At 35.6% G+C, this 14,846-nt stretch overlaps 1 protein-coding gene across 1 annotated transcript; it reads right to left on the bottom strand.

Annotated features, from left to right (window-relative positions):
• Positions 1–1,804: 1,804 nt before the first annotated feature.
• Positions 1,805–9,913, bottom strand: ccne2 (cyclin E2). Its single transcript, XM_053327479.1, has 10 exons — positions 9,880–9,913; positions 8,486–8,567; positions 8,317–8,370; positions 7,040–7,185; positions 6,221–6,503; positions 4,768–4,863; positions 4,171–4,305; positions 3,972–4,083; positions 3,128–3,285; positions 1,805–2,092 (listed from the first exon to the last, which is right to left on the bottom strand). Exons 1-10 carry the CDS (start codon positions 9,891–9,893, stop codon positions 1,979–1,981), a joined length of 1,194 nt encoding a protein of 397 aa, XP_053183454.1. The 5' UTR covers positions 9,894–9,913; the 3' UTR covers positions 1,805–1,978.
• Between the last annotated feature and the right edge of the window lie 4,933 nt (positions 9,914–14,846).

Genomic DNA, 14,846 nt, shown 5'->3' with positions numbered 1-14,846 from the left:
AATACTGCAGTACTTTTACTGTAATACTGCATACTACATCACTCATAATACTGCAGTACTTTTACTGTAATACTGCATACTACATCACTATAATACTGCAGTACTTTTACTGTAATACTGTATACTACATCACTATAATACTGCAGTACTTTTACTGTAATACTGCATACTACATCACTATAATACTGCAGTACTTTTACTGTAATACTGCATACTACATCACTATAATACTGCAGTACTTTTACTGTAATACTGCATACTACATCACTCATAATACTGCAGTACTTTTACTGTAATACTGCATACTACATCACTATAATACTGCAGTACTTTTACTGTAATACTGCATACTACATCACTATAATACTGCAGTACTTTTACTGTAATACTGCATACTACATCACTCATAATACTGCAGTACTTTTACTGTAATACTGCATACTACATCACTATAATACTGCAGTACTTTTACTGTAATACTGCATACTACATCACTATAATACTGCAGTACTTTTACTGTAATACTGCATACTACATCACTATAATACTGCAGTACTTTTACTGTAATACTGAAAAGATTAAATATTAATAAATAAAACAGATAAAAGTAAATTTCAGTCACATTAACATTTTATTTCTTCTCATTTATAACCAATTAAATTATTTTGGCTGAACTTTTAACAAATACATTTTAAAAAACCACCCAAACTTCACAGACAAGTAAATTCATTTCACTTTTATTTAAAACATTAATATAAAAAAGGAAAAATTACACATTTCTGAATTGATCTATATACAAAAACCCAAAAACATACATTCCTCTTTGTTTCTCATCTAACAGTCGACATGGTTTTTATTTCCCACTGCAGCCGTTACAGTCACACGTTGTTCGTTCAGCTTTAGGCTTTTATTTTGAAGGAAAGGCACTAAATGAATAATAATAACAATAATAATAATAAGCTAGTGTAAAACATTTTAATACAGAACTGTAATGTCACAGATAGCTTTGTTTGCCTTTGGCAGTGATCAAACTGATTAATTTTGATTTTCCTTTTTTTAATATACATATTAACAGATACTCTAAGGCTTATCAATAAATACAAGCACTTTATTGACAATTAAACTTTACACAGTGGCAGGAAAGGCAGCGTCCCTACTCACACACACACACACACACACACACATACACACACGTCAAGTTTCTCAGGAATGTAACAAAGAACTAAATAAAAACTATATTTAATAATAAAAAATAAAAATAAATGTATTAAATCGAGCCACAAACGTCGAGTATTTTTGGCTCATGTGGAGACGATGAATCCTCGTTTCCTCTCAAGTTTTTTTGGGAGTAAAATCTGCAAGTTTGTACACATTTAAACGTTTTAATAAAGTTTCTCAGTTCAGAGTGGAATGAGTGAAGATGTGTGTAAAATGTAAATGATATATTAAAAAAAAAAATGAGATTCATGTCATTTTTTTTTTTAACCAGTTTTTTTCCTGAGAATCCGACTGAAGCTGCTCTGTTTGTTTTTATTAATTATTAAAGCTTCAGATTTGAGCTTTAATAAAAAAAGGAAAAAAAAAAGAAAAAAAAGGAGAATAGCACCAGTAAAACTCCCAGTTTGACAGGAAGGAAATGTTGTCGACTCGTCTTTACTTTTCAAAATAAAAGAAAAAAATCCTAAAAATAAACCCGACAGAACTTTGATTCCTTATAATCTTAATTTTTATCTTTAATTTTTTTCCTTTTTAAAAAGATAAAAACAGACTGAAAGGAATCAAAGTTCAGATTTTTAGTGTTTAAAAAAAATTAAAATAAAACATTCTGCTACATGAAATGAGGCTTAACGTGTTCAGAGGATCAGCCGTCACTTCAGGAGGGTTTTTATATTTTTGGGGAGGAGTCTGTTGGTCGGTAGGTAGGAGGTAGCATCTTCATCATCCTCGTCTTCTTCATCGTTGCAGGTTGGAGAGCTGCTCAGGGATTGGCTGGTTTCTCTGTGCTGTTGGGCGGAGTCAAGATGGCCGACGACACAGCGGCCGGAGAGAGCTGCAGGTCTGAGCTGTCCATACGACGCTCATGAGCTTTCCTCTAAAGAAGGAGAAGAAGAAGGAGAGGGTTAAACATGAGCTGATTTAATCTCATAATAACAAATAAAATAAATAAAATAAATAAATATAATAATAATAATAATAATAATGCTTTCATATGAAGGATGGAACTCAAAGTTGCTTTAATCTTCCTGTCGTCAAATTGACCCCGTCTGTTTTGACTCTTCCTTCCTTCTTCCCTCCTCCCTTCCTCTCTCCTGTCCTTCCTTCCTCTCTCCTGTCCTTCCTTCCTTCTTCCCCCTTTCCTCTCTCCTGTCCTTCCTCCCTTCTTCTCCCTTTCCTCTCTCCTGTCCTTCCTTCCTCTCTCCTGTCTTTCCTTCCTCTCTCCTGTCTTTCCTTCCTTTCTTCCCTCCTTTTCTTTCCTCTCTCCTGTTCTTCCTTCTTCCCTCCCTCCTTCCTCTCTCCTGTCCTTCCTTCCTCCCTCCCTCTCTTCCTTGACTTGAGGACAACAGGAGGGAAGATACAATGAGTCTGAACTGAAATTTGATTGTTTATTATTTATCTATGAATTATTATTAGTTATTTTAGAAAGAAAAGGTGTTGAAACATTTATAAAGTATTTATTCTCACCAGCAGGTCGAGGTAAACATAATAATAATAACATATATATATATATATATATATATATATATATAATAATATAATAACTCACCAGCAGGTCGAGGTAAACATAATAATAACATATATAATAATATAATAACTCACCAGCAGGTCGAGGTAAACATAATAATAACATATATATATATATATATATATATATATAATAATATAATAACTCACCAGCAGGTCGAGGTAAACATAATAATAATAACATATATATATATATATATATAATAATATAATAACTCACCAGCAGGTCGAGGTAAACATAATAATAACATATATAATAATATAATAACTCACCAGCAGGTCGAGGTAAACATAATAATAATAACATATATAATAATATAATAACTCACCAGCAGGTCGAGGTAAACATAATAATAATAACATATATAATAATATAATAACTCACCAGCAGGTCGAGGTAAGCCACGTGTGTCTGGATGTTGTGTCGGTCGTCTGATTTGACCTTGTTGAAGGTTTTGAGTTGAGGTTTTGGTTCAGAGCGCAGAGCGTCCATGAAGGGAGTCATCCATCGTACGCAGGGAGACACGCTCTCCCACGTCAGGCCTGAGGAACAAACACACAACATATACTGTCTGTTAATAACACACAACATATACTGTCTGTTAATAACACACAACATATACTGTCTGTTAATAACACACAACATATACTGTCTGTTATTAATAATCAGTGCAGGGTGGAGATTTAAAGTATTGTGGATGTTTTGTGTTTTAACTTTAAATAAAGTTTTCATTCATTTTATTTTAATCTTTTTTTTTAACGTGTTATTTTCTCTCATGTCCACTGGTCTCAATTTTTTCCTTTTCATTTGTTATTCGTCTCCACTCATGCTGTAGTCTTATTTTATTATTATTAATATTTACTCTAACTTCTTATACATCTTCCTCTCTCTTACTTTTATTGATTTTCATTTATTTCATTTACATTTTTAATCATTTATTTTCTCTCGTGTGTATTGGTTGTATTTTTCTTTTTTCCTCTTTGGTCTACACTTCTGTTCTGTCTCATTATTATTAATATTTTATTATTTACTCTAACTTGTAATAAACCTTTTCTCTCTTTTTATCACTTTGAACTCCAATAACTTGTATATAAGCTGCTGTATAGATGAGCTTTAATTAAAAATAAACCTGTGATGAAACATTTACTATTCACTATTAATTCATTAAAGTGTTATAATCTAAACCTGAGGCCGCTGTCGGAGCTGCAGGTGAGAGAATCAAACGTACCTGAGACTTTGTGAACGACATCGAAGGAGGAGAAGTGACAGAAAGCAGCTGCAGCCAGAACGCTGTAGTCATAATCCAACGAGTCGATGTCCATCATGCAAACGTCCAGCAGCTGCAACACAAGGGTCAGAGGTCAGAGGTCAGGGGTCAGGGGATTAACTGGATTACATTAAAGGTGGGTCCAGGTGAGTCCAGGTACCTGTGTGATCTGGATGTACGTCTCCTGGCTGAACTGAGGAACCAGGAAGTTCTCTCCGTCCGTCTGAGCTTCGACCTGAGCGTAAAGCTTCAGCCACGAGATCGGAGTCTCTGGACACAAGTTCCAGTCCAACGCCTGCAGGAGGAAGAGGAGGAGGTTAACATACAGGAAACAGCTCATTCATCATTTAAAGTTCATAATTAAAACAAACTCTCCTCTTTAGACACTGTTTACATATAAATTTAACATTATTCATATTTTTATTTTATTTACAAATTTCATGTTTAAAAATGTGAAATTTCAGTTTAATTTTCTTGATTTCTTTTTTGTAAATATAAATGTCATTGTTTGTCTGCCAGAATAATTAAAAGAAAAACAATCAGCTCAAAACATCCACATTATTCAGTTTGTCAAGTTTTCCAGAAAGTTTCATATTAAAAATTTAAGTTTAATGCAGAATGTTCATATTTTCTTCTTCTTTCAAAATACACTTTTAACAGAGATGAAGGATTGTTGCAGTGTTTTTCTGTAAGGCTATAAAATAATTTACTGAGTTATTTTATTAATAAAATATCAATTATATCATTAGAGTCAGACCTTGAGTAAGAGCAGCTCTGTGCTCTGAATGTCCCACATGTCACAGGCTCCATCTGTCACGTAGGCAAACTCGTTGATTTTAGGAGGATAAATCTCCTGAAGAAGAAAAAGAAGAAAAGATTTAAACTAAAGAAACAAACTCACTGTTAAATATCAATACATCACACTTTCATTGTTTGGCTGCTGTGTGAATGTTATTGATAGAAACTTAACTAACAGACTTTAAAACCTCTGATCTATAATAATAATAATGATAATAATAATAGAGATGATTTTAACTCTTTATACGACTCTCAAAATAATTAAAGAGCCACAAACAAACTCATCTGATCTGATGTGAGACAGAGCAATAAAAAGCTGGAAGGAAAGAAGACAGGAAGGGAGGAAGGAATGAAGAGGAAAGACAAAAGAAGGAAGAGAGGGAGGGAGGGAGGGAGGAAGGAAGGAAGGGGAAAGAAAGTCATGAAGGAAAGATGGAAGAAAGGAAGGAAGAGAGGGAGGAAGGAAGGAAGAGAGGGAGGAAGGAAGGAAGGAAGGTGGGCGAGATTAGACTCCTCTGCAGGTCGCTTCTGGCCCACGGGCCTCATGTTTGACATCAGAGTTGTTGGACATGACATTACTTTTAGTTGGTTGCTCTTTAAGGATAAAACAGGATCTATAAAGTTTCCACATGGATGTAAAAGCTCACAGAGACATGAGGAAGATATTTAGATGTTTATTAAAGTTAACAAATAATATTATTCACTAAATAAAGGTTTCCTCATATCTACTACTACTAGTTTATGTTATGTTTTTATTTTATATTTCCCTTCCCTGTTATTGTAAGTGAAGTATAATTAAATAAAGGTTATTATTATTAGCACCAGATGTTTTTACTCCAGTTTGAGCCTCAAGCATCAAACATGTAAACTGGATTTATTCTTCAGTCAGAGTCACATGATGCGTCTCATGAGCTCAGAACATTATAAAACAAGATATTTTAATAGAGTTTTATTATATCTTAAGAGACAAAAAGGTAATAAAAAATAAAAGCCTCATTATAAAACACCAGGAGTGTAGATGTTTCCTGTCATTGTAAATAAAGTATAATGAATGAAAGTATAAATAATATAATATTATTATTATCACCAGATGTTTTTTTACTTTTGATCAAACATGTCTGTATTTATTCTTAAACTAGTCTAATGAAGTGTTAGTTTCTGCTAAAATCTAAGTTCTAATAGATTAACCCTCCTGTTGTCCTTGAGTCAAGGAAGGGAGGGAGGTAGGAAGGATATGAGGAAGGAAGAAAGGAAGGAAATGAAGGGAGGAAAGGAAAGAAGGAAGGTAGGAGGGAGGGAGAAAGGAAGGGGGGAGGAAAGAAAGAGAGAAGGAAGGAAAAAAGGAAGGGAGAAAAGAGAGGAAGGAAAGAGAGAAGGAACACACACACACACACACACACACACACACACACCTCTATCTTGGAGGCGATGAAGAGCGCGGTGATGCCGACCAGCTGCAGACAGTCCTTGTTGACGTTGTGCTGAGTCAGCATGAAGCGGTCGAAGTAGTCCTGGGCCAGGTAGGCGGTCTGTCGGTGCAGACTGTAGACCTCACTGACCTCCAGCAGCCAGTCCAGCAGGATGGATCTCATCTTGGGCTGCAGCTTGGGATGTCTCTGCAGGTAACTCTTATCATGCACGTACTTCAGCTCCTTGTTCAGCATCTTGATCCACACGTCGTCTGAACTCGCCCAACTGAAGAAGAAAAAACAGCTCCAGTTAAAATCAGTCGATGTTTGAGCTGCAGTGATTCACACTGACAGGAAATATGAAGCCGTTTAGATCCTTCAAATAACTGAGTGTCAACTTTAAAGTGATATTTGTTAGTTGGAGCTTCTCATGTGTGACCATTTTAAGCTTTTCTTTATCATAAATGCCTTGAATTATAAACAGGTATTTGACTATTTTTGATTTAGGAGTGTTTGGACTGTTTTCTGACATTTTCTAGACAGAAAGATAAATAAATAAAGTTTAGCTGCAGCTCTAAATAGATTACTTAAGTACAAAAGGATTTTAATTTGTATTTTTACAGCCATTGTGACAAATATAATATATAAATACTAAAAAGCTCAAAGATGACAGTCAAAGAGCTTTTAATGAAGTAGCTGATTACAGAAAGACTTTTATACTGAAAGGGCGTTTATGTTTGTGGTTTAACGAGCTGTGAATAGAGAGCCGGGTGGAGTCACAGCTCGGCGTGAAGTGGTGGAGGTGTAAAAGCAAACACACACCTGAGCCGAGGGATGGGGGAAGCTTTGATGAAGAGGTTTTTAAAGGAGTACTGCTTGAAGCCGGAGCGGTCGGCTGCAGGTTCGAGCTCTTTGTGAGGAGTTTCTATGAGAAGGCACGGACTGGCTGCGTCCTCCGACCAACACTTCTGGAAAAGAGACGAGAAACAGACGAGACACGGATTAATACAGAGTTAAAATAGACACAGAAAACCTCAGATCCTTACGTCTGATCGTAGTGAAGGAGAAAAGTCTGGTCAGGTTTTAGATTTCTTATTCAAACTATAAACTGGTCGGATCAATAAGTAAAGTTTATTATTTAATAGACTTAATAGATTTCTCTCATTTAAAGATTCATTTATATTCTTGAGCCCATTAATCGTCTTAAAACAAAACAAAAGCCAATCTGAGAAGAGTTTAAAAGCCTTTTTTTGTCCTTTGTTTGTGTTTTTTGAAGATAATCAGTTTACTTTTATATTATTTTTTTTAAAAAGCATCAAATCTTCACATTTCAGAAGTTGGAGAGTTGGAGATCTGATCATTTTTGGGGTGTTTTATTTTGAAAAACAATCCAAAATAGTCGCAGGTGAAGTTTTTATACTTTCTAATTATTTAACAGTTGCAGCACAGATTAGTTTATTGTATTAATTCACACTAATGAGGTATAATTTAGGAAACAAAGGGAGTTATACTGAACTGATTTTTTTTTAAAAAGATAAAAAACCTTAAACTGAAATAAAGAAAATCTATTACAACAACAAAACAAACAGATATGTAAAGCGTATTGTTCTATCACATATAATCCAGCTGCAACAGTGACACCTAGTGGTGAAAAGAAGGTATTGTTTCTGCTGCTCTCCACTTATTTAAACTCTCCTGTTCATGTCAACCTTTTAAAATTAAGATTATTCTCTTAAAAATCTGATTTAAATCTAAATTATCTAATATAAACAAGAGGACTGGAACACATGAGATGATAAAAGACTTAAAAATATCAATAAATACAAAGAAAACACAAAATATATGAAACATGACGTGAGGAGACAAAATGGAGGCTTCTCAGGGTTATGAAACTATTAACGACAAATGATAAAAAAAAGACTAAAATATAAATAGACTTTTTTTAAAAAAAGGGCAGGTTCCTCTAAAAAGGGAGGGAACACACAGATAACTAGGAACACACACATCCCTGTCTCATCCCTTATCAGACACACACACACACACACACACACACACACACACACACACACACAGACAGACAGACAGACACACACACTAACCTGGATTTCATAGTTCTGTTTCTTGGTGGCAGGTTGAAGCTTTTTCTTGGAGGGCTGAAGGAAAGAAAAGAAATAAAGATATAAATATGTAATAAAGATGAAACTAACATATTAAACTTGTACTAATGAATCACATTTTTGTATTCTTATTTATTTAAAATCAACAAACCTCTGTCTTCCTTTTCCTCAGCGCTGCTCTCACCGTGGGTTCAGGTGTGTTTGAATCTCTGACCTGCAGTGTGATGCGATCGCTGACGGAAAAACACAAAATACATATAAATATAAAAAATAATAATCACATGCTCAGGTTTAAACATGAGAAACACCGTGGAAATAAGAAGGAAGTATCTGTTATTAAAGGCCAGAAACACTACTTTATGATTTATGTATATATTTTTTTGAATAAGTGGAACTTTTAGGTCATTTTTAGTCATATTTTTCTTCTTTATTGGATGTTTTAAATGTGGATGTAGCTGCTATAAAACAAGTATATCTATGCATCTATCTATCTAAAACCTTAATTTTGATCATTAACAGTTTTATTTGATGTATTTTAAGCTGCATATAAACTCCTAAAAGGTGCAAACAGAGCTGCAATGATTAGCAGATTACTCCCTAAATATTAAATTAATCACCAACATATTGATTTACTGTGTCATATATAAACGAGACATGAAAAAGACACAATAAAAAGGCACAAACCAGATATGATATATAAGTTAAACAAATAAACTTTCCTGATGTTTGAGCTTTAGAGACAAAAGAAGCTGATTTATTAACATTAAAATTAAAACAACCATCTCCATAAATAATCAATAAAAAAACAGCTTTGACTGTAACAAAGGATTCAGAGCCACAGCTGAGCTTCATTTAAATATATGTTCTTAATTTTACTCTTTAACTAAATATCATTGAACCATTTAACCTTAAATACAGGAAGTAGCTTTGTTCTAATTGTTGGTATAAACATGAATTAAACAGCTAAAATGATTCGTTGATAATCCCTCAAATATTAAATATTAGGCACCAACTACTTTATGGGTTAAATTGTGATTGTGATTTAATATGTGATGGTTTTATTTGCTCTCTGTGACAGTAAACTGGATATATTTGGGATGTTGGACTATTGACCAGAACAAAAGAAGATATATTAATACGTCACGTTGTACTTTGGGACATAAGAACCTTCATTTTCTAACATTTTCATAACCAAACTACTAATCAATGAATCAATAAACCAAATAAAAAAAGGTTCATGGACTATGAAAACCATCATGAGTTGCAGCTCTAAGTTTAAGTAATCCTAAAACTGTCTTATACCTCAAATTTAAACACATAATTGATCTATTTTTGTTAGTTTAGTTCTTTCAATTTCATTTTAACTCCTAACAACAAACGTCACTTCTGCTGTCGTAATCTGAATATTTACATTTATTCGATCACTATTGTGTTTATAATTGCAGCCGTGCCTTCCCCCACTTTATCCTTTACTAATCCTCTTTATACAGATATTCAGGACCCCTTGTTGGCCCCCAGACCAGTGTTTGAACCACAGATGCTTACCTGCGTCTGGACATGATGTTGACTGTATTTATGGCTCAGCTGCAAAAGACAAAGACAGAAAAAAAGACCAAAATTATTAGATTATTATAGATTTAAACACATTTAAAGTGTCTGACATTAAGAATATATACAGTAGGTTTTATAAGATGATGAAAATTAAAAAGATTAAATTATAAAAAGTGTCCTGAAGCCATCTGGAGATATCATGAGGCCATGATCAGGAGCTACAGGGCCTATCATTACATACACTCTACATGTTATATAATGCCAGTTTTTAAGCATTTATAACCATCTAATAACATAAACACGATTAAAAACAGTTAATATAACGTTATAAGGAGTTAAATCAGCTACTAAAGGATGCAGGAAAGTTTTAAATAGCACAAAAGTCACCAGTTTACAGGCTCAGTATCAACTGTGTGAGCTAACAAATGCAGATTAGCTCGAGACTGAGGCAGGAAAAAAGCCCCCAAAAAAGCTGAAAAATAAGCGACTCACCAAGCTGAAACTACACATGGTAACCTCATGATGAGCATAGTGTGTTATGAGCAGGTTAAATTAATGTATAAAGTGTTAAATATGTGGTTAAATAAGAGGCAAACTTAGCCAGCCAACTCCTCTAAGAGCTAGTGTGGCAACTACAGCTCCACAAAAAAAAAAAAAAAAAAGGAGAGGAGGGGGGTTAGAGTTGAGTTCCCTCGATTTCAAACAAAAAAAGCTGTATAAATATAACATTTAAACGCGTATTAAGCTCCTCAAGTGTCAAAGCAAGCGTCCCAGAGCAGCTGTGGTGAAGTTTGAGTGTGAAAAAAGGGCGAAAATATGAAGTTTAGTCAAGGATTGAAACTCAAAGACGCGCCAATTTCCGCGAAGCTAAAGCGGGAGGATTTTTGAGTCCTGCCTCCTTCAGGGTTTGGTGGGGGAGGAAAAATAGCAGAAAATACCACTAAAATACACTAATATCGACTTTAAACTAACCTCAGGTGCTTTGAGAAACTCTTTGCTATAACATATCTGCACATGGAGCTTCTTAAAGTACAATAAGTGTCTTAAAATGGAGTAAACAGCGAGCCTTTAGCCGGGTAACACTGCTAACTAGGTCAACAATAAGCAGCTAAACTAGTCCATGCAGATAAACTAGTGATTAACATGCAAACAGCTGGAGATGTGCACGATTTAAGAACATATACAACAGTGCAAAGAACAAGCCAAAAGTAGAAAAACACAACACACTTTTATATAGAGAGTTTTAAAAGTGTAAAGATGTGCAGCCTCTACTCCCATGTTTATATAACACATATAAACTGCATTAAACGTTAAATAATGAACAACAACATACACAAGGTGATCTTAAAAGGAGGTAAACAGATGTAAACAGCAGTGGAAATAGGTTAAAATAGTGTTAAATATAAGTTAAAGGTTGAGTTGTGGCTCGTTTGTGCAAGATTTAACTCCACTAATGCAAAATTATTATTTTTAAAAAGGCAGAATTAACTCTTAACTTCACTACACTCACTATATTAACATTAGGAAAGCTTAAACAGTAGATATATGTTAAAATAATGTTAAATGTAAAGTTTGAAGCTGAGTTATGGCTCGGTTTTGCGAGATTTAACACCACTAAACGCGAAATTACGTTAAAATAGGCAGAATTAAACTTAACTTCACTATATTAACATTATAAAAGCTTCAGCAGTTGAATTAATGTTTAAAATTTGTATAAAAGTGTGTAAATGTGGAGCTCAGGCAGGGTAGCTCTTACCTTGTGGGTGAAGAATGAATGAATGGATCAGCTGTGGCGCCGGCGCCAATCCTTATATCCGTATCTAGCCTGCTGCCTACTGCGCATGCACGTTCCCGGTTAACAGAGAACCGCGCTAAACGTTTAAATATGAACCGTTTTTTTCCCAGACATGAACGTAAAACGAGTAAACGGTTTAAACGGCGTCAAAATAAACGTATCTTCGATTTGTTGTGTTTTTTAAAGCACCGGGTCGCGATTTAAAGCTGTTTTTACCGAGTTTAATCGAAATCTGCGTTCATTTTTAACGATCGAAAGGTTTTTTAACGGAAACACGACTTTCCGTACGTTCCGGTTAAACTTTAACGGCTCGGTAGACGCCTAGTAACCGATTAACGGTGAATTCAATCTGTAATTTCTTCAGTTTGTTGGTTTTTTTGCATATTTTTCGCGGTACACAAACGACTTCCGCGTGCGCGCTCCGCCCGTGGGAGGGAGGCTTGTGACGCGCAGCCAATCAGAGCGCGAGCTGAGAGAAGCCGCGTGCTCCCTCCGCGGAATGTAAACAGAGTGACCACGTGGGTGCTGCTGTCAAACAGCTGATGTAGACAAACTGCTGCTGATGTGTAGTTTATATTCCCTTTAACTTATTATTAAAGCCGTTTATTTCATATTAATGACTCTGATTTCACTGATATAAAATGTACGTTTTATACTAGACCGTTTATACTCGTTACGCAATAAATGTGACTAACTTTAAGGAACAAACTGATTAAATGTATCCCTAAAAAGGTGCATTGTGGTCTTTTTTGGGGCTGCATCCAAATATTATTTTCAGAGTTATATAAATATATCTTCAGGTTATTTTACTGATTAATTGATTAGTTGTTTGGTCTATAAAAAGTGATCATTTCCCCAAATCAAATGTGATGTCTATTAGGACTGCAACTAGACAGACCACTGCTGCTGATGTGTAGGTTATATTCACTTTAACTCATTATTAAAGCATTTATATGATATTAGTGACTGGTTTCACTGATATAAGTAGAATAAAAATAGAACTTTAAGCATTAAGGCAAGATATTGCTATTAATGTGCAAATTAAGCAAATGGCACAGAAGGTCACTGTAGATGGTGATGGTGAGCAGGAATTACCTGCTGTGATGTTTTTATTGTGCCTCCAACTGAAGACACTGTTGTCTGACCAGAAGATTGTGTAAGGGGTGTGTAGTGTTGTCTACTATGTTGAGCATCCTTCTCTCTACAGCCAACTCTCAGGGCTCCAGGACAGTCACAGCACAGAGTTCAGTTGGTTCAGTTTCTTAGAGTCACCGGCTCTCATGCTGCTGCCCCAAAATTGTACTTGACACAACAGACTAGTAGAAGATATGCAACATCACTGAAGGACCAAAGCTTCTTCAAGAAGTAGAGTCTGAGCTCACTGAAGCAGTTAAATGATGTCATCGTGAAAAACCCAACCTCAGGATGGTTGGGGCTGCAGCGGGTTCAGAGAGATGCTCGCCTGAGGTCAAGATGAGCCGATATCAGAGTCTCTAGAACAGAGGGGTCAAACTCATCTTCATTCAAGGGCCACATACAGCCCAGTTTGACCTGATGTGGACTGAATCATTAAAAAGGAAGGAAGGAAGAAAAGAAAAGAAGGAAGGAAGGAAAAAAATATGAGCATAATGTGCAACATGCCAACAATAGTCTAATGGTATTTATGCTATGAGTAACATAACTGCACCCCAACACATTTCCACTAAGGCTTGTGGTGCTGACACAATTCATAGATTTAATTGCCACCTCTTTTAGATAATCACCTCATCATTGATCAAGAAAAAGTGTCAAAGATTTTGTTTGTTCCAGCTTCTCCAGCATGATGATTTTCAGATTGTCTTTGTTTTATATCGATCTAAATTGAAGGAGTGTTGGTTTGACAGAACAAGATATTTAAAGACATCACCTGAGATTCAGAGGAATTGTAATATTTTATTAATCAATACTGAAAATAATGTGTAGTTACAGTAAAATCGATAGTAAGAATTACTAGCCTAGTAAAGTACTAATAGCAGTAATTGCAATAAGAAGCATCAGCTGAGATGTTTGTCACATGCTGCTATTCTACACTGCTCAATAAATGAAGAGAACACTTAAATCACACATGGGATCAATGGTCAATAGAAACCAAAATCATCAACACATCGAGCACTGGATTTCAAAATCACATCAAAAATCAAAGTAAAACATTGAACTCATAGCTGATCCAATCACAGCAGCTCATCATGTGACTCAGTAGTGTGAGGAATATGAGCAACACATGCTTGATTATAACAGCAGTCTGTGACAGTGAGAGAGATTAACACTAGTAAAAGAAACAAACGCGTTATGCTCAGCAGTGGTGATCCTAGGATCTGAGGGGGGGCTCAGACAAAGAAGCCCCCCCCCCAAACAAACAAACAAACAAAATAACCGACACCCACTTAACTCACAAACATTTGTTTGGTTTGCCTGTCCTGTCTCGATGCTCAGCTCTTAATCGCATCACTATTAACGTGTTAACACTGACAGACCTAATATTCATATTCAGTCTGAACTTTGAGTTGCAGTAAAACTTCACTATCTGTCCAGTGATTTTTTAACAAAAGAGGAAAACTATCTTACTTTGTGTGCCAATAACTTTTTTTTTATTTTGCCGGGTTATCAAAAGAGGTAAAAATGTATTTTTACTTTCTTACTTTTACTTAAGTAACGGAGTTGAATCAATACTTCTAATTAAGTACAGAATGTGAATGCTTTTGCCACCTCTGCCTAGGACCCACTGCACCAGCGTAAGGTCTGACAATCGCTTTGAGGGTTTCATCCCACCCCCCACCCCCCTACCAAACCGGTCCAGCTGGATGCATAACGTTCACCACAGCGTCTCCAGACTCACATGTGCTCAGTGTGAACCTGCTCTCATATGTGAAGAGCTGCACAGTGCTGAGCTGTGAGCAGGGGTCAGACTTCAGGCCCTTATGCCAAACTTACAGAGTCTGTTTCTGCCAGTTTGGTCAGAAACATGAACCAGTAGTCTGCTGGAGGTCATGTTGTAGAGCTCTGCCAGTTCTTCTCCTGTTCCTCCTGGTTTGATGCCTTTCTACAGTCCTGTGCAGCTCTCCTGGTGTAACAGCCAGTCAAGTGGTGTAACTGCTGGTCTCCTGGTCTAACAGCCGGTCTCCTGGTC

This window comes from Scomber japonicus, chromosome 10 (genome assembly GCF_027409825.1).
Source record: "Scomber japonicus isolate fScoJap1 chromosome 10, fScoJap1.pri, whole genome shotgun sequence".
NCBI lineage: Eukaryota > Metazoa > Chordata > Actinopteri > Scombriformes > Scombridae > Scomber > Scomber japonicus.
The sequence above is the reverse complement of the archived record's forward strand: the minus strand, read 5'-3'. Positions and strand labels throughout refer to the sequence as shown.